A 21,099-nucleotide genomic window follows, 5' to 3' on the forward strand; every position below is an offset into this window, starting at 1 on the left:
GACCAATATTTCTTATGAATGTAGATACAAAGAATCTTCAACAGAATACTAGCAAACAGAATGCAATAGCACATTAAATGGACTATATACCATGATAAAGTGGGATTTATTCCTTTAATGTGAAGTTGGTTCAACATGTGAAAATTAATCAAAGTAATATCCCACATTAACATATTAGGTTAGTATATACACATATACTCCCTTTCTCTGTCGGCTGAGAGAACCTAGAAGCAATGATACCCAGTAATGATGAGTATATATAGTGCTCAGATCTTGATTTCTAATACAGTTCTTCAGTAAAAGGAATTAAGGCTCCCTGGAGAAATGGCTGATTCTGCACTAGATGAGCCTAGGGCCCCTTCTTGTGTCAGAAAGTAAGGAAGTGCTAAAAATGACCCCACAATGACTGGGTATGGCAGAGGGACATAGGAGCCAATTGCAAGAGCTTCCAATGACCAAAGCTGGAACAAGTTAAGCAACAAAATTAATAAGATAGTATAGGATTCTAAGCCAAAGTATAAAAGAAATTCCCATGAGTTTATACTTGTATAAAAAATAATTGGATAGGTAGATAGATAATTCAGAAAAGACATATATCCCATGCCATAGAATTCCAAATAATTTATGTATCCTACCCTCCAAGAGGTAGACTATAATGTCTCACTCCTTCCTTAAGTGTAGGGTGTACATAGTGACTTCCTTCCAAAGAGAACAAGACAGAAAGGAGGCAAAAAGAATACCTTTACAGTGAAGAAACTTAAAAACACTACATTAGCCAGGTGATCAATGTTAACATCAACAGTAATGTGATGAGAATGGCATTTTACCTCTGTGGTCTTCCTCCTGAAAAGTTGTAACTCCTGCCTACTTATAAGAAAAAAGTAGACAAATCTCAGTTGAGGGACATTCCATAAAATACCTGATCAGTACTCCTCAATGTTTTCAGCATCATCAAAAATAAGGAAAGTCTGAGAAACTGTCACAGCCAAGAAGGGCCTAAGGAAATATGTTACTTGGATGACATTTTGGGATAGTAAAAGGACCTTAAGTAAAAAGGGAAGAAATCTGAATACAGCATGAACTTTAGACAATAATAATATATCAATATCTGTTTATTAATTGTTTAAAAATGTACCATACTAATATAAGATGTTAATAATAGGGGAAACTGAGTGTGGGCATATGATAACTTTCTGTTATCAACTCAATTTTTCTGTAACTCTAAAACTGTTCTAAAAAGTAAAGTTTAAAAATCCCACCATTTTTTAATATGGTAAAATTTCATTTAAAGTAAAAGTTCTTTGAAATGATAGCCCAAATTTCACTCCTCACTCTCAGAACTCAATACATTTACTCATTTCACCACAGAAAAAAAAAAGTGTAGTGTAATATTTAGTCACTGAAATTTGGCTTGAATATTAAATCAGCAATTACATGTTAATTGTGTGCAAAGTATTTTATTACGTGCATTCTTACAAAAAATTTAAACATAGTCCCTGCTTTCAAAGGCTTAAAAAGTTAATTGTAGGCCGCTCTTCCTTCTGAGTGAGACAGACCGCACTCTGTCTATGGAGTGTGTATCTACTTTTATTTTGAACTAAGCACCCAAGCCCCACACCTCATGGCCTTTCTCTTGCCTTCAGAGACAGCCTGCACTCCGTCTATGGAGTATGTATCTCTCTGAAAAAATCTACTCTTATTAAAAAAAAAAGTTGTACAATTAAGAGATAAACCAGTTTCTCAAACTTGCACCAATGACATTTTGGGCTGAATAATTCTTTATTGTAGGATGTTTACTAGCAACTCTTGTCTCTACCAACTTGATGCCAGTAGCACCCTTTCCTAGCTGTAAAAACTAAAAACGTCCTCTTACTTGTGTAACCAAACATAAAGAATTCTCAAATCTTCTGTAATCTTACAACTTCTCTAAAGATAGAGCCTATTAATTAAAGAAATAGCAGTTTGAGACCAAAACAATCTTTAAAATAATTATGGAAATCACTACATCTTGGTAGTTAGGACTAGCTTAGCATAAGACTTAACATTTGTACAGAGATTTTATATACATTATCTCATGTAATCATCTGAAGAGTCCCATGACATAAGCATTATTGTTAGCAGCATTGGTATTAGTATTATTTCCATACCTATTTTGGAGGAAAAGATTAATGCTTAGAAAGATAAAGTGGCTTATTCAAGATCACTCAGCTTGTAAATACAAGGGCAGGAACTTAATCCAGGTATTTTGATGCTCTTTTCATTCCACCATGCTGCCTCCCATGTCATAATCTGTAGTTATCATACAAAAAAGAAGAAGGAAGAACATTCTCTAATGCAATGGCTTCCATTGTAACATCTGACCTGGCATTACAGTATCTAAAATGGAAGCAAGAGAATTATAACTTATGAGCTCTGGAAACTTATTAAGATCAGGCTAAGTGTCAGTAGTTTAGTTTAATTGTTATTGTTTTGCTTGTTTATTTTATTAAACTCTGCTTTTTAATGATCAAGAGTAGACTATAATATTTTTATATCTTTATATGAATATGTCAGTTATATTTTGGATGCTATAATTTGATCTACCCATATCTCTTTAAGTACTAATTTCTTATTTCTTGATGACACACAAGATAGAGTTGCCTGTCTTTTGAAACCTAACAAAATTAGGATTGGTTCATTTTGATAGGATTTTTAGATTCTAAAAATCTGCATTTTAATTATAAAAAACACTGCAGATCTAATAAATGTACTATGCCCAGGTAGACATATCGCAAACTAGCCACTAATTAAAGACTTTTTTTTTGTCCTTAACCAAATTAGGCTGAAGAAAATTCACAGAATAAAATTATTTCCTGGCAAGAACTTTCCAAAATATATTCCTCCTTTAGAATATGTCCCTCTTCAGTACATGGTGGAATATACATGAAGACAGCTAAGATAATTAAACATTTAATGTTTGATTGACTCAATGGGAATCAAACCATTTGAGCAGAGGAAAGATTAGGATAAGTGAGTTTAGTGAAACCTGAATGCTTTCCAGTCTGTGGTGCCAAGGGATTTTTCTTTTCCAAAACAAACAAGCACATTTTGTAGCAGACAATTTTAAAGGATATTCATACCATGTTACTCTGATTATCTATACAATATTGTGACTGAATGTTCCAAAGAAACTTTAAAGGTTAAGAAGATTAGGAGACTAATCATTCATTTGAATTGTAATTCAGACAAAAAGAGAGTAACATCTCCCTGGACCACTTGTCTTCAAATAAACGGGCTAAATGGAAGGTCAGGGAACCTAAAACTAATCCTACCTGGTGGCTGGGAAATGATGCCTGGAAGCAAGAAAGGCAACAAGCAAAGTATTTAAGTGTGTTCATCCAACCATCACATTTTTAAGCTTTTACTGATTGTAAACCTCTCTGTGCTTGTGTTAGTATTTAAATTCCACCATTGTGTGATGTTGAAAAGACATGTTGACAGCTTTCATTATTGCACAGTCAACAGTCAAAGGATACAAATACCCAGTTAGAAGATGACTGAGTTCTGGGGATCTAATGTATGGCATGGTGGGGACTATGGTTAACAATACTGTATTGTTTGGTTGAAAGTTGAGAGAGTAGATCTTAAGTATTCTCATCAAACACACAAACACACACACAAAATGGTGACTATGTGAGGTGATGGATGTCTTAACAAACTTTATTGTGGTAATCATTTCACAATATATATGTGTAATATATACGTATATCATATAAGTACATTGTACACCTCAAACTTACACAATGTAATATGTCAATTGTATCTCAATAAAGCTGGAAAATGAAAAAAAGATGGAAATATGTATATTTTCTGGATAAGAATACCATAGTGTAAATAATGTTATAGAACTGTCAGGCTTGAGATTCTTCAAGGAATATTTCTGATGTATAAGGAATACTCCACGGAAAAGCTTCAGAACAGAATCAGATTTGAAAAATATTTCGAATCATGCATTTCATGCCTAATGATGTAATTATGATGTCAATAAAAATCAAAAGAAAGAGGCTTGTAATTTGAAGTTTATGTTTGTGTATATAACAACTACCACTAGCCCTACAGATGAACCATACATAGTTACCTTCATGATTACATTCCAGATATAAGTACTAACCAGGACACTTCACTTTAATGGAGGTTAGGGAGCAATAATAACAAAATATTTAAGATCAGAGGGAAAATTTTATATTTACTTTAATTCAATATATTTCCTTTAGAAGTTGATATGCCTAAATTTCCACTGGACATTTGCACATTCACTAGGAGAAAAAACTATATTCTTACACTTATCCCCCTTTCAGATTAGATACACAACAGCCTGAAGAAATGAATGTCAGCAGGTCTGAGGAGCAGTTCCATGCTGTAAACCATGCAGAACAAACTCTCCATAAAATGGAGAACTACCTGAAAAAGAAACAACTGTGTGATGTGCTACTCATCGCTGGACACCTCCGAATCCCAGCCCATCGGTAAGTATCCTTATGCAGACAGATCATTTGTTGAGTATAGCACTGATTACAAATTAGAGCACTGAGAAAAATAGATTTTTATTTTTTTTATATTGAAAAACACTATCCTATATGATCCATTTCCCTGTGTGATATATAGAAAAGTCAAACTTAAGAGAAATTGATGAAGAAAAACAGCACAAATTCTCTAAAGAAACTCAAATTACTTAATTTACCTTTCTAATTTCACTACACGTGACTGAACTGTGAAAGATTTATGCAGAAAACCAGTGTCACAAACTTACTGACTGCATTTCATACTTTTCAATGAGATTATGGACTGATTTCAGTTCCTGTGAAACATTTCTATTTCCAGGTTGGTTCTCAGTGCAGTGTCTGATTATTTTGCTGCCATGTTTACTAATGATGTGCTTGAAGCCAAACAAGAAGAGGTCCGGATGGAAGGAGTCGATCCTAACGCACTTAATTCCTTGGTTCAGTATGCTTACACAGGTAAGTGCTTAGCATGTATTACCTAATTCAATCTTCACAATAACCCTACATTATATAACCCACATTATTATTATTCTGACTTTACAAGTGAGAAAATTGAAGCATAGACCAGTTAAATAAGTTTCCTAAGGTAGTAAGTGGCAGAATCAGTATTTAAATTCACTGGTATAAAAGAGCAAGAGGTAAACAATATTCTAGAAAAAGTTTGGCCATGAGAAAACAGAGCTATTTCAACACAAAACACAAGAACATGTCTAGCTTTCTCTCTCTTGAATGGTGTGGGTACATTCTCATTTGTAAAAATGAGAACAGAAGTGGGGTTTTCTAACTCTTATTTATTTATTTCAACTTTATTGAGGAATAACTGACAAATATAATTATGTATATTTAAATATTTAAATATATGACTTGATTTCATATATACGTATATGTATATGTGTATATAATATATATTCTACTATATATACATATATAATATACATGTATATTATATATATTACATGTATATAATACATATATATAGTGGAATGGTTACCAAGATCAAGATAATTAATGCATACATTATCTCATATAGTTAACTTTTTTTTTTGGTGAGTACACTCTCAGCAACTTTCAGGTATACAACACCCAATACTGTATTATTAACTGTAGTCACCATGCTGTACTTCATATCCTCAGAACTTATTCTTGTAAGTGATAGTTTGTACCTTTGACCTACATTTCCCCATCTTCCCTTTCCCACCCCTATTCCACATACAAGTGATACCATACAGTATTTGTCTTTCTCTGGCTGACTTATTTAACTTAGCTTAATGCCTTCCAGGTTCACCCATGTTGTCACAAATGGCAGGATTTCCATCTTTCTCAGGGTTGAATATGTATGTGTGTGTGTGTGTGTGTGTGTGTGTGTGTGTGTGTATTTCACATTTTCTTTATTTGTTCATCTCTCAAAGGACATTTAGGTTGTTTCCATATCTTGTGAATAATCCTGCAGTAAACATGGGAGTGCATCTATCTCTTTAAGAACCTGATTTCATTTCCTTTGGAGTGGGCTTGCTGTATCACATGGTAGTTCTTTTTTTTTTTTAATTTTTTTTCAGGAACCTCCATGTTGTCTTCCCTAATGGCTGAACCAACTTACATTTTCACCAACAGCGCTTTCTCCAAAGCCTCACCAACACTAGCTATCTCTTCTCTTTTTGATAATAACCACCCTAACAGGTGTGAGGTGATATCTCATTGTGGTTTTGATTTGCATTTCCCTGATAATGAGTGATGCTGAGCACCATTTCATGTACCTGTTGGTCATTTGTATGTCTTCCTTGGAAAAAAGTCTATACAGGTTCCTTGCCCACTTTAAATTGGATTGTTTGCTTTTGTGCTACTGAGTTGTATGAGTCCTTTATATATATTTGGATATAACCCCTCATCATATATACAGTTTGTAGATATTTTCTCTCGTTCTTTAGGTTGCCTTCTCAATTTATTTTTTGTTTCCTTTGCTGTGGAGAAGCTCTTCAGTTTGATGTAGTCCCACTTGTTTATTTTAGCATTTGTTCCCTGTGCAACTTACCCATGAAATCATTGCTGAGACTAATTTAATAATTTCTTCTATTAATTTTACAGTTTCATTCATTGTGAAATGAATATTATTCTTAATAATGAGGCCAAATTTCAATGTTTATAGCAGGTGAATCTTTAGATCTGAATCTGAGAATAGTTCATACTTCTCTGAGTTTCATCAGATACAGGCAGGGCTCTCCCTTCAAAATCCAGTATAAGAAACAGCACAAGAAAGTCCACTGATGGATTGGACCCCTTTACAACACATTTTGATGTTGAACCAAATACAAAGCAGCTCACAGTATGTATTATTCTTTGTTTAAATGGTTATGCAATCATATAGAATCCACATTAAGGTATTTTACAAAGCAAAATTATAAAAGAATAACTTATAGTTTATTTAATCCATATGAAATATCATTCTTTATAACTTCCCTATAACATAGCTAAAACAAAAATATAGGAATATAACTTTTAAAAGTAACTTACATTTGCGGGAGATGTTATAGCTTAGGGATAGAGAGCCTGCCCAGCATGCACGAGGTCTTGGGTTCAATCCCCAGTACCTCCGGAGATTAAAAAATAAATGAATAAAACCTAATTACCTCCCCTTGAAAAATAAAAAAGTAACTTACATTTGCAATAATTCATCAATAATTTTTGCTCCAGAAATAATACAGCTATATTAATGAAAGAAACAACTTAAACTGCTCTGATCTCGGCTTTTAAAAATTCTTTACAGGTATTTTTAAACAGAGTCTGTTTTTATACCTAGGAAAATCATCATATAAGCAATCCTTTATCTGAGGACTCTTGGCAACGTTTTATCTCTTTTGAGACAGTGCCGGGCGTTAATTCCAGGCATAATATTTGGGAAAAGTCATCCTTATCAGCTAATAAATGAAGATACAAAAAAAATGGACATATAAACTCAATATTCTTATTTACAAGATGCTTTTTCCACACAAATTACAGTTACCTGTACGGCCCATTGTTTGATCCTTATGCAATATGACATAATGCTCCTTGAGTCATGATGTAGACAGTGTTTTATATAAGATTTAGACGCAGGTCTAAGAGGATAAAGAAACAAGAAGTTGCCATTCTTTGCAGTGGTGGTATTCACTGTTCACATGTTGCAGTTGTTTTTGATAATCTGGTCTGGCTCCTTTCAGCCATCTTATTAGTGTTTGTACAGGCTCCATTGCATATATTTACCTCAAAAGGTACTCCCTGAGTAGTTACTGGACGCTGGAAAAAAACAGCCCTATTAATGAGAGAAACAGAAAAATTCAACTATCTAGCATCTGTTTGTCTTACTTTATGGAACATATAATCATTCTTTACTTTTTCAAACCATCTAGGTGTCCTGCAACTGAAGGAGGATACTATTGAAAATTTGCTGGCTGCGGCTTGTCTCCTGCAGTTGACTCAAGTCATTGAAGTCTGCTCCAATTTTCTCATAAAGCAGCTCCACCCTTCAAACTGCTTAGGGATTCGATCATTTGGAGATGCCCAGGGCTGTACAGAACTCCTGAGTGTGGCACATAAGTACACAATGGTAAAGGCAATTACTTCATACTAATTTGTAGTTATAAAATAAGTATATATATATATATAATATATATAAATGTTTTAATACAATATCTAAATTATTGATATGTTTACTGATGTGTGTGTGTGTATGTGTATTGTGTGTGTATGTGTATTGTGTGTATATAAAACCTTTCCAAGGTAAAGATCATAATGTTGAGGTAAAATTAAGCAATACAAATTTATATAGTTTTCAAATAACTTGCACATAATAGGTATTAGATTAAACTATTTGTTTGGTTGAGCTGTACTCAAGCAAGTTTCACATTTTTGAAGCTAAAAAGATTGAATTAAATCTCAAAGCCTGGAGAAATAAAAATAGTGCCAAAAATCAAACTGTACATGTTTCAAGTAGAATCCACAGTATTAAGAAAATATAATTTCCCTAATGTTTTACTTTGTAAAATTGTACAAATATTGTTTCTAATGAAAGTTAAATATCATTCAGTAAATAAAAAACTAATATTAATGGATCATATTAACTGGAAGAGCTTCATAACTATCAAAATTAGTAAATCAGACAGTTCTATTGAATTGAATTTTTATTTTTTAATGAAACATGTATTTTGGTTAAAAAACAATTTGCAGTTCAATCTTTTAACTTAAATAACTTAAAATCCTCTCAATTCTATTAGTAATTATAATAAATTAAATGAACATGTTCATATGTGATAATTCTTTAAAAGTGTCATGGGATAAGACTATATTTAGTCAAGTGACAGTGATATGAAATATAGATTGTCTGTAGGGAGGCAAGGAAAAATAGAGGATATTAAATAAATCTTTACCATTCCTGCTAATAATTCCCTTATGCAAAGAAGAAAATGAACTTGTTAACCTCTGAAGCAGAGGACAACACGAGATGTAGCTTTCTGTGAAACCCAATCAAAAGATAATATTTCAAGCTAAGCAAATAGCTACATTTATTTAATATTCAAATATAAAAAGCAAGTACATAAAAGTGAACAATAGAATCACAACTAAAAAACAGCAATAAAATTAACATTACAGTTTTAGAATTGAGATGCATATAATTAAAGAGTATTTTCTGGAGTTTTATACAAATCTTAAAAAGTTTAAATTTGTAATGTATGAATCCTCTAAATATTTGTTGTAAAACTTCCCTCCTCTTCTTCCCAACCCTGATCATTTTCAAAATTTGAAGTTTCAAACATATTCCTGAAACACACCCCATTATGTGGCAAATCACTTTATAATGGATTGGCATTTTAACATATGTCATTTAATTATGCTATTTATATTCCTGTGTCCTAAATATAGATGCCATATAATCTATAGGAACAGCAGTTCAAAGGTTAATCCTACCGCAAAGGCAAAACATGAAAACTTCCTGTTAAATTACTTAAATTCTTGAACTCAGTATTAACAGTTTCCTGTCTGGTATCTTACTCTTGCAGACAAAACACATTCTGATAAACAGCTTGAATTATTTTTGTTGCTCAAAATGAACCTGTCTTCCTTTTCCTATTATGTGACTGAAACTGAGTGTTAAAACAGGATGTGCATAAAAATGCAATACTGTTGTCTCCTTTAATCTTTCTTCTTTAGTTATTTTAGTACCTATTATAAAGGCAGTAAAATATGTAAAGATCTTGCCATAATGCTTGTGTACTACTGCACTGATAATATACAATGTAAATAATTTTAATGTCTAAGAATAATGCTAAACTCTAAGGATTTAATTGCAGTCATTTGAATCATAGATTGAGTAAAACAGATTGCCCTCCTTAATGTGAATGAGCCTCATCCAGGAATACCCTCACAGACACACCCAGAGTAACGTTTGGCCAAAATCTGAACACTCCATAGCCCAGTCAAATTGACACATAAAGTTAACCACCACAATCATACAAGCAGTAGCCTGCATTGATGAAACATTCAGCAAATATGTTATATTCATTTATTACACTTTATAACAACGTAAGTGTGGATTTTTAAAAAATGAATACCAAACCAAGGGCACTAAAGAAGCCTTTTGGGAAAGCACATAGAAGAAAGGGTTTACCTTGAAATTAGGAGCAAAATAATTCCAAAACAAGATAATTTAAAATTAATCTTTAAGCTTAACTAAATATTTCTCTAAAGTGCTGAATACTGCAGTGCATACATAGATAATTTAAACTGTTCTATGACCCACATTAGCCATTGAGTAGGGAGTAGGTTTTACGATTTTAAACACTGTTTTACTCCCTTTTTTAACACATAGGTTTACACACGATTTTACTCCCTCAGTTTCAGAAGGCTCCCCCATTGCCCTGTCACGGGCAGCAACAGCACCTATTTGTTATAAATGCATATATCCGTCTTGCTGGCTTTATCTGCAGTTTAACAAGGGGAAATACTTCAATAAGCGTACTTTGTTAAGAACTTTCTAAAGTACAGTTTCAATAGATCTTTCTCTTCTAGGAACACTTCATAGAGGTAATAAAGAACCAAGAATTCCTCCTGCTTCCAGCAAATGAAATTTCAAAACTTTTGTGCAGTGATGACATTAATGTGCCTGATGAAGAGACCATTTTCCACGCTCTCATGCAGTGGGTGGGGCATGATGTGCAGGCGAGGCAACGAGACCTCGCAATGCTGCTTTCCTACATCAGACTGCCCTTACTTCCACCGCAGGTATGGAAATTTACCCAGGTTATGCAAATCATAGTTCTAAACTACCACTAGGCATTAATCCAGTCCTCATTTATTTTATTCAGAGTGTGTCTGGTACAGGATTTGTTTCACAGAAGGACATATACAGCCTTCAATTAACAATATTAATGATGAAGAGAGAAGGAAAATGGTTTTTTAAAAAAACCTATAGATAATCCCTAAATTTCAGTATACTTGTTAGTTTCAATTTCCTCTCTCACCAAACAGCACTTGAAACAAGCAGAAGACTAGGCTCTTTTTCTTTTCCTGACACCTTCTAGGCAAGGTGATAATCATTACAATAGCATAACACAGTAGTCATCCTACAGTAGTCTCTAGAAAAGAGTTAGATTCTGGATAATGCCTACTAATATGAGTGATTAGCTGCTGTGATTGAAAATATATTACAATAGTTTCAGATGCTCTAGAGCGTCATTATAATGGCATCCTCATCATGCATTAAGGATTATACTAAAAATGATTCTTAAAACAAATACTCTTGTTGATGGACATTAGGTTGCTTCCATGTCTTGGCTATTGGAAATAGAGCTGCTATGAACATCAGAATGCATGTATCTTTTTGAATTAGGGTTTTTGATTTTTCCAGAAATATACCCAGGAGTGGGATCGCTGGACCATATGATAACACTATTTTTAGTTTTTTAAGCAACTTCCATACTGTACTCCATGGTGGTGACACCAATTTACATTCCCATCAACAGTGTAGGAGGGTTCCCTTTTCTCCACATTATCTACAGCAATTATTACTTATAGACTTTTTGATGATGGCCATTCTGGCTGATGTGAGGTGATACCTCATTGTAGTTTTCTTTAATAATTAGTGATGTTGAGCATCTTTTCATTTGTCTATTGGTCATCTGTATGTCTTCTTTGGAGAAATATCTATTTAGGTCTTCTGCCCATTTTTTTTATTGGATTTTTTGATATTAAGTTGTATGAGCTATTTATATACTTTTGATATTAACCCCTTGTTGGTCACATCATTTGCAAATATTTTCTCCAATTCCATAGGTTTTCTTTTCATTTTGTTTATAGTTTCCTTTGCTGTGCAACACCTTATAAGTTTAATTAGGTCTCATTTGTTTATTTTTGCTTTTGTTTCCTTTGTCTTAGGAGACAAATCCAAAAAAATTCTATTTATTTCAAAGAGTGTTCTATCTATGTTTTTTTCCTAGTATTTTTATAAGTTGGGGTCTTAGATTTAGGTCTTTAATCCATTTTAAGTTTATTCTTGATTATGGTGTGAGAAAACATTCTAATTTCACTTTTTTACATGCAGCTGTCCAGTTTTCCCATCCCCACTTATTGAAGAGACTGTCTTTCTTTTCTCCATTGTATATTCTTGCCTCCTTTGTCATAGATTAATTGACCATACATGCATGGGTTTATTTCTGGGTTTCTATCCATTGATCTATGTGTCTATTTTAGTGCCAGTACCATTCTTTCTGGGAACCTCTGTAACACGAATGTTAGTAAATCCGATGTTGCCCCAGAGTTCTCTTAAACTGGCCTCATTTCTTTTCATTTTTCCTTTTTTCTTTTCAGCTTTAGTCATTTCCACTACTCTGTCTTCCAGCTTGCTGATCCATTCCTTTGCATCATTTAGTCTACTGTTGATTCTTTCTAGTGTATTTTTCATTTCAGTTTTATATTTCTCATCTCTGGTGGTTCTTTATATTTTCTAACTCTTTGTTAAAAACTTCTAAATTCGTGCCCTGTGCATCCATTCTCCTCCCGAGTTCTCTGATCATCTTTATGATCATTACTCTGAATTCTTACTTGGGTAGATTGCCTCTCTCCATGTCACATAGTTCTCCTGGGGTTTTATCTTGTTCCTTTGTCTGGAACATATTCCTCTGCCACCTCATTTTGTCCAAGTTGCTATTTGTATTTTTATGTATGTGATAGGTTAGTTATGTTTCTCAACCGTGGAGAAGTAGCCTCCTGTAGGAGACGACCTTTGTGTCTCAGCCGTGCACTCCCCTCTAGTCACCCAAGCCATGATCTCGGGGGTCCCCTAAGAAGGCTGTGTGGGTCTTTCTGTTGTGGTGGGCTGACTGTGTGGATGGTCTGGTAGGCTTGGTTGGCCCCTAGTCTGGTTGGTTGCCAGGTCCTGCCTTGTGTGAATGCTTCTGGCTACTGTTTAGCAGGGCCTGGTCATGGGTGCTGGTTGCGGAACCCTAGGTGGCCCTGGGGCTAGTTCTGGCTCCCTGGTGGATAAAGTCAGAGTTCTGAAGGCTCTGGGGCTGTTGCCCACCCACTAGCAGGTGAAGCCAGATCCTGGAGTTAGTGCCGGACTACTGGCAGGCAGAGCTGGTTCAGGGCCCAGGGGTGCCAGAGCTTATTTCAGATTGTTTGTTAGGGGTTGCAGAGAGAGGGTTTTGCCTGCAGGATCCTAGTTTTTTTGCTTCTGGTGTCTGCCACCTGGTGGGTGAGGCTGGTCTAGAGGCTAATATAGGCTTCCTGGAGGAAAGGGCCGATGCTTGCCCACTGGTGGTAGAGGTGGGTCTTGGCCTTCTGATGGGCAGGACCATATCTAGCGGTGTGTCTAGAGGCAGCTGTGGGCTCCGGAAGTCTTTAGGCAGCCAGTCTGCTGATGGGTGGGGCTGTGTCCCTGACCAGTTAGTTGCTGGCCCTGATGTATCCCAGCACTGGTGCCTACAGGCTGTTGGGCTAGGGCAGGGCTAGGTCCTGAGGCTAATAAGCTAGAAGGAGGATTGCAAAATGGTGATTTCCAGCACCAGTGTCTGCATGGTAGAATGAGCTCCCCAAAATGGCTGCCATCAGTGTCTGTGTCCCCAGAGTGAGCTCCGATTGCCTACTGCCTCTCCTGGTGACTCTCCAGGATCAGCAGGTGGGTCTGACCCAGGCTGCTTGCAAATTACTGCTTCTGCCCTGGGCCGCAGAGCATGTAAGATTTTGTATGTGCCCTCTGAGTGTGAGGTCTCTATTTCCCATAGCCCTCTGGGTCTCCTGAATGTATACCCTGCTGGCTTTCAGAGCCAAACGTCCTGGGGTCTCATCTTCCTAGTGCAGGACCCCTGGGCCATTGCGGGGCTTAGACCTCTCACTCCTTGGGGAGAGCCTCTGTAGTTGTAATTATTCTACTGTTTGTGGGTCGCCCACCCTGGGTTATGGGTCTTGACCATACTGCAACTCCACCCCCTCCTACCCATCTTATAGTGGTTCCTTCTTTATATCTTTAGTTGTAGATCTTTTCTGGTAGGTTCTGGTCTTTTTCATCAATAGTTGCTCTGTAAATAGTGTAATTTTTGTGTGCCTGGGATGGGAGATGAGTTCAGTGTCTTTCTACTGTGCCATATTTGGAACTCTCAGTACCTATTTACTCTAAAGCCTCGGGGCTTGTTTGAAACTCAGTGTCTCGGGCCCCCACCATAGACCTACTGAAACAATTTATGGGGTTGAGGCCAAGGAATCTGTGTTTTAACAAGTTTTCCAGATGATTCTTAGATATGCAAAAATGTGAGATGCACTGGTATAAAGAATCAGAGGCCCTTAACTTTATACTGCTTTAAGTCTATATGACATTCTGTCAGCAGAGGGCTTAGTTTGGACTTTTCTTACTTTATTGGAATGACAGGAAATTTCCAGCCTAAACACACAACCATTGGAACCTTGGCCTCCCACTCCTGAGTATGCTTCATGTCTAGAATGTGGACCATGTGAAATTTCCTGATGATGGTAGTGGTGGATAAAAGTGATCTTAAACAAATATTCCAGAAATGAAATATATAAAGAGAATGGTGATAAATGTCTGAAGAATATTTTTGAAAGAAAAAATTATATACCCTAGTTTTCAAACCTATTTACAGCAGCATATTCATTAAGGAAATGCTTGGGGTCTCACCAGCCAAGTCAAAACAGTGATCCATCAGAGACAACAGGTGGGATTAGAATGGAGCTGGGTTAACCAGTGCAGAACAGAAACTTCAGGGACGTTTTATAGAGTGAGATTAGCACTTCCATTCCAACAACCTGCTTGTTGTTCTCCCAATGTCCTATGATAGCGTGGATCCAAATCTCCAAGGACCCAATCTAAATGACCCTTGGAAAAATTCTGAAACCAACTCTTAACTTCTCCTCAACTCATCTCAGGAAGAAAAAAAAAAAAACTTTACCTAGTTTTCATCCCATTCAGTTAGGGTCGCAGTTTCTGCCAGGCAATAATGGTTAGAAAGGATTGATCTCATATACGATTGCTGATACACGATTGCTGATGAACTTTACCCACGTATACACACACGTACAGAAAAGCGCCTGCTTTGTGCTGTGATTTGATTAGAAAGATGCAGCCCCCTGTGAGTAATATTATTTTATTTTAACCGGTCATGTTTATGCCACCTTCTCTCAATCCATCTCTAGCTACATGCAGTAGGGCGGGAGATGCCTGCTTTGTGTAGACACAGCCATTCTCTTTGCTTTCAGTAACACATTTTATGAGTGCTTTTTCAGTTTCACTCCTTGAGGTTATATGTACATATTCAAAGATGAATAGCATGTCAAATAAATGTGCATAGATAAATAGCTACCCCCAGGAGGCTTTTAATCTTAAATCCTAAGTGAACATAAAGATATGTTACTGAGTAACTTAAAATATGAAATAATGACACACATTTGAATTAGCTTGAGTTTTCTCCAAAGTTATATAAATGAAAATGTGTTATTTCTAATGGTTTGCTCATCACTTCATACACCCTGCATTATTACTTTTCAGTTACTGGCAGATCTTGAAAACAGCTCCATGTTTACTGGTGATCTTGAGTGTCAGAAGCTCCTGATGGAAGCTATGAAGTATCACCTCTTACCTGAGAGAAGACCCATGATGCAAAGCCCTCGGACTAAGCCTAGAAAATCAACTGTGGGAGCACTTTATGCTGTGGGAGGCATGGATGCTATGAAAGGTAACAGGAACGAATGAATTAATTTAGAAAGCATTATTCAAAAAAGAAAATACATTCTCAACACCCTCCAAATTATGAGGGTGGTATTGAAGCCATATTTAAATGTATATATCTAAAGCTAATTTTTATAAACAAGGCACTTTATGTGATTTTCTGACCTTTTTTTCCTTACCTTGTGGAATATAGCCCTTTCATTAGTGTTGGCTAAACTCTTAATAGGTACTTATATTTTATGACAGCGATTTTTATTTATTTATATATTTTTTGCTGTCTAGGATAGATTTCTTTTTTATTGAAGTATAGTTGATTTACAGTATTTTATTAGTTTCAGGTATACAGCATAGTGATTCAGTATTTTTGCAGATTATACTCCCTTATAGGTTATTATAAGATAATGGCTATAATTCCTTCTGCTACAATATATCCTTGTTGCTTGTCTATTTTATACATAGTAGTTTGCATCTGTTAATCCCATACCCCTAATTTGCCCCTCCCCTCTTCCCTCTCCCCTTTGGTAACCACAAGGTTGTTTTCTGTATCTGGGTCTGTTTCTGTTTTGCATATACATTCATTTATATTGTTTTTTAGATTCTACATATAAATAATATCAGACAATATTTGTATTTCTCTGTCTGGTTTATTTCACTAGGCATAATATTCTCTAGGTCCATCCATGTTGCTGCAAATGGCAGGATTTCTTTTTTATGGCTGAGTAATATTCCATTGCATATATACCACATCTTCTTTATCCATTTGTCTGTTGATGGGCACTCAGGTTGCTTTCATGTCCTGGCTGTTGTATATTGTGCTGCTATGAATATTAGGGTGCATATATCTTTTCAAATTAGTGTTTTCACTATTTCAGGATATATACCCAGGAGTGGAATTGCTGAATCATATGGTAGTTCTAGTTTTAATTTTTTGAGGAACCTCCATACTGTTTTCCATAGTGGCTGCACCAATTTACATTCCCACCAACAGTGTATGAGGATTTCCTCCATATCCTCTCCAACATTTGCTGTGGACTTCTTAATGATGGCCATTCTGACAGTTGTGAATCTGTCTCCTAAGGCAAAACAAATAAAAGCAAAATACACAAATAAGACCCAATTAAACTTAAATTTTTTTGCACGGTAAAGGAAACCATTGTCAAAATGAAAAGACAACCTATAGAATGGGAGAAAGTATTTGCAAATTATGTCACTGACAAGGGATTATCTCATTGTGGTTTTGATTTGCCTTTCTCTAATAATTAGCAATGGTAAGTATCTTTTAAGACTGTTAGCCATCTGTATATCTTTAGAAAAATGTCTCTTCAGGTCTTTTTGATTGGGCTGTTTGTTTTTTTGGTATTGAGTAGTATGAGTTATTTATTTTGGATATTAATCCCTTGTCAGTGACATCATTTGCAATATTTTCTCCCATTGCATAGGCTGTCTTTTCATTGTGCTAATGGTTTCCTTTGCTGTGCAAAAGATTTTAAGTTTAATTGGGTCTTATTTGTTTATTTTGCTTTTATTTGTTTTGCCTTAGGAGACAGCTTCAGAAAAATATTGCCACAATGTATGGCCAAGAGTGTTCTGCCTATGTTCTTTTCTAAGAACTTACTTAGGTCTTACATTTAGGTCTTTACACCATTCAGTTTATTTTTGTATATGGCGTTAGAGAATGTTCTGATTTCATTCTTTTACATGTAGCTGTTCAGTTTTCCCAGCATCACTTATTGAAGGGACTGTCTTTTCTCCATTGTATATTCTTGCCTGCTTTGTTGTAGATTAATGGACCATAGGTGTGTGGGTTTATTTCTGGGCTTTCTACTCTGTTTCACTGATCTGTGTGTCTGTTTTTGGGCCAGTACCATGGTGTTTTGAGGACTGTGCTTTTGTAGTATATTCTGAAGTCTGGGAAGGTGATACCTCCAGCTTTGTTCTTTTTTCTCAAGATTGCTTTGATATTTTGGGGTCTTTTGTGGTTCCTATGGCAACAATTTTTAAATTTGAATATTCACTTTGCAACATAAGATCTTTCCAGGGAAAACTTTTTAATCAAATGGAAAACCATTTATCATGCATGCAAGAGATAAGGATCCTCCAAATTTATTTTTTGACAAAAATAGAAGAGTGGCTTCTAACTTCTTGCTGTCAATTTCCTGATAGATGTTCAATAAAATAAAGTAATGATTTTATACAGGAATTTTATCAAAAGGAATAGGGAAAAATTTCTGAAGCCATTATCTCTACCCTGAACCCTTCTTAGACCTTATTTTTCTATAGCACTGTCTTTTTACACTTGATTTCTCAGTCTGTAGACCCATGTTGCCAAAACGGTGAGGGAAGTGGTGGTGGTGGTGGTGGTTATTATTATTGTTGTTGTTGTTGTTGTTATTATTATTATCACAATATCCAATGGAATGGAAGGGAGACATACAACATTACTTAACAGTTACTTAAATAGTCCTTTTTATAGTTCCTCACAATTGTGACCCTCCAATTGGGTTGCTTCTGCTTCATCAAGTCATCTATTCACATTTTATGATCAAATAGTAAGCATAGCAAGAATTTTACTTCTCATGCATTTTGCACTTTTTGAAAGGAAAAAAAACTACACTTCTGTAAAACTAAACTGTCCAGGTCTGCTTCATCACAAAAGATTCGATTCCCCAAATCCTGTCAGTTTTCTAACCATTCTGCATGATTCCACATTGAACATCCAAAATGAGGTTACACAATGGCATTGCCATAGAGGAAACTGCATAGTTAACTCAGTTCTCTCAAGAACTTTCATCTCATCCTTCCTGGTGACCTTAAGCCTGTCCCAATATTTTAATAACAGAATTATTTTCACTGAAACTCAGAGCAGAAGAGCTATATGTTTGCTCAAAAGAAACTCTGCCTATTTAAAATTAGTTCATAAAACTAAGTGTAATTTAGTTTTGAAGGCTTAGCATGGTTTCTCTAAGAAGCTACACCCTAACTATATACTCTATTCTTAGGTTGCACGGCATTAAATTTTTATGAGCCTAATTTTCATCAGTTTCTTAAATTCAAGAAGCAATTCAGTAAAAGTATGTGTGCTTCATAAACAAGTGCATATGCATAATGTTATTTAATCAAAAAACCAAAAAGTTAAATTTTCTGTGATCCTTTCTCAAAAGGATTTTTTTCTTAGGATGGTATAATTTTCAGAACTTTGTTGTGGGTGATTTTCTTCTGGTACTGTTGAATGATACTACATTTAGCTTCAAATGACTAAAAAAAAATCTAGCTATGTGACCAGAATATTTCTCTAAAATTTGCTAAAAGTATATTTACAAATGTAGCTTACATTTGAACATAATGTTCTGCTTCAATTGACTTTAATTCTAGTCAATAAAAACAATTGTGTAACTCCAAAAAAAAAAAAAAACCAGTGAGGGAAGGATTTTGTAATTTTTTTTGATGTGAATTTTATTTTATTTATTTTTTAACATTTTTTATTGATTTATAATCATTTTACAATGTTGTGTCAAATTTCAGTGTAGAGCACAATTTTTCAGTTATACATGAACATATATATATTCATTGTCACATTTTTTTCTCTGTGAGCTACCATAAGATCTTGTATATATTTCCCTCTGATATACAGTATAATCTTGTTTATCTATTCTACATTTTGAAATCCCAGTCTATCCCTTCCAACCCCCCCCCCCTGGCAACCACAAGTTTGTATTCTATGTCTATGAGTCTGTTTCTGTTTTGTATTTATGTTGTTTGTTTGGGTTTTTTTAGATTCCACATATGAGCAATCTCACATGGCATTTTTCTTTCTCTTTCTGGCTTACTTCACTCAGAATGACATTCTCCAGGAACATCCATGTTGCTGCAAATGGAGTTATGTTGTTGTTTTTTATGGCTGAATAGTATTCCATTGTATAAATATACCACCTCTTCTTTATCCAGTCATCTGTTGATGGACATTTAGGCTGTTTCCATGTCTTGGCTATTGTAAATAGTGCTGCTATGAGGATTTTGTAATTGAGAGTTGTCTGTGTGGGAAATAAAATCAACCCACTTAAAATTTGCCAGATCATACACAGAAATGTTGTAGAAAATGATGCAAAAGCAAAGTTCTGTGATTCTGGAAACCGTTTCCTTTTGTATATGTAATTAGAAACTGGAAAACCATATAGGATGTGTGTCAATTAACCATAAACCTATACAATGAGAACTTGCAAGTGCAGTTATTTCCAAAGTATTAGAGTAACGTCACAATTAGTATTCTTCAGAAAATACGTCCATATTCCCATTGTATTCCTTCTTTAAATGAAATCATCAGCTTTGTTAGAATCATCTAGTGTTTTTATAATGAGATAAATTTCTTTATTGCTATTTTAAAAATCTCTACATATAAATCGCAGGTCTATAGTATTATTATATAAATCATGGAACAAACCCATGCCTTACTCAGCCTTCTACCACCCAACTGTTAAGAATATCTGCGTTCTCTTCCTAAGTTACCCATATTATAGTGTCTTTGTAATGCTGAGCAAGCTCAAGTTCAACTTTTTCTTTTTTAGGCTCTACCAATCACTGAATAAACAGTTCATTAACTGTCTTAAAAAAATAACAAATACAATGAGACCTTATAATTAATTTCAAGTCTAGCAACTTGATATTTTATTGAGTTTTGTTCAATAGAGTGAATATTAACAGCATTTTTAAAGGTGTCTTTGATATTTGATATTTAAATGAAAAGGGCACTAAGTACAAAATGTAAGCACAGTTATCCTTAGTTTCTATTAAAAAGGGCTTAGCCTGCAAAATGAGAAATGGACAACTTTGTGTTTGTTTTTTGTGTTTGTTTACTACTTTTGTTATTTTTTTAGGCTCCTGTTTTTTAAGTTAACATTATACAAATGAATGTATTACACAAGATGGTTATAAGTATCTACAACTCCTTATCAGTTTCTAAAAATGAGTGAAATTTTAGCCTATAGACCCTTGTCTCTGTTACCACAGTTTGATATGGAAGGAAGTCAAGGCATCATTTTGAGACTCTTGGAGTACCTAGTGTATGGAAATATAAAAGCTTCTATGGGAAGTTGCAGACAACTACAATACTAGTAAAAACTATTCCTGATCCTTGATTGGCATTTTGCATACATCATTTCTAATTTTCACAGTAGTGCTACAAGATAGATTTTATTACCCCAATTTTGCAGATGAGGAAACTAAGGCTTTTAAGGTTAGACAGCCAAGCCAAGGACAAATATCTAGGAAGAGTGGAAACAGAATTCTTACTCAAATTTTATGTTCCTTTTTGCTATACTGCCACTATTTTAGAAGAAAGAGCAGCAACAAGAAACA

The 21,099-nt window shown here is 34.9% G+C and overlaps 1 protein-coding gene across 1 annotated transcript in view; it reads left to right on the forward strand.

The window, feature by feature from the left end:
- The window catches only part of KLHL4 (kelch like family member 4), an 82,033-nt gene that overhangs the window by 45,946 nt on the left and 14,988 nt on the right, over positions 1 to 21,099 (forward strand). The window contains exons 2-6 of the mRNA XM_010955416.3: positions 4,338 to 4,505; positions 4,861 to 4,997; positions 7,925 to 8,121; positions 10,581 to 10,793; positions 15,568 to 15,754. Coding sequence (XP_010953718.2) covers positions 4,338 to 4,505; positions 4,861 to 4,997; positions 7,925 to 8,121; positions 10,581 to 10,793; positions 15,568 to 15,754 — 902 coding nt within the window. The remainder of the gene's footprint in view (positions 1 to 4,337; positions 4,506 to 4,860; positions 4,998 to 7,924; positions 8,122 to 10,580; positions 10,794 to 15,567; positions 15,755 to 21,099) is intronic.

Source organism: Camelus bactrianus, chromosome X, assembly GCF_048773025.1.
Source record: "Camelus bactrianus isolate YW-2024 breed Bactrian camel chromosome X, ASM4877302v1, whole genome shotgun sequence".
Lineage (NCBI taxonomy): Eukaryota > Metazoa > Chordata > Mammalia > Artiodactyla > Camelidae > Camelus > Camelus bactrianus.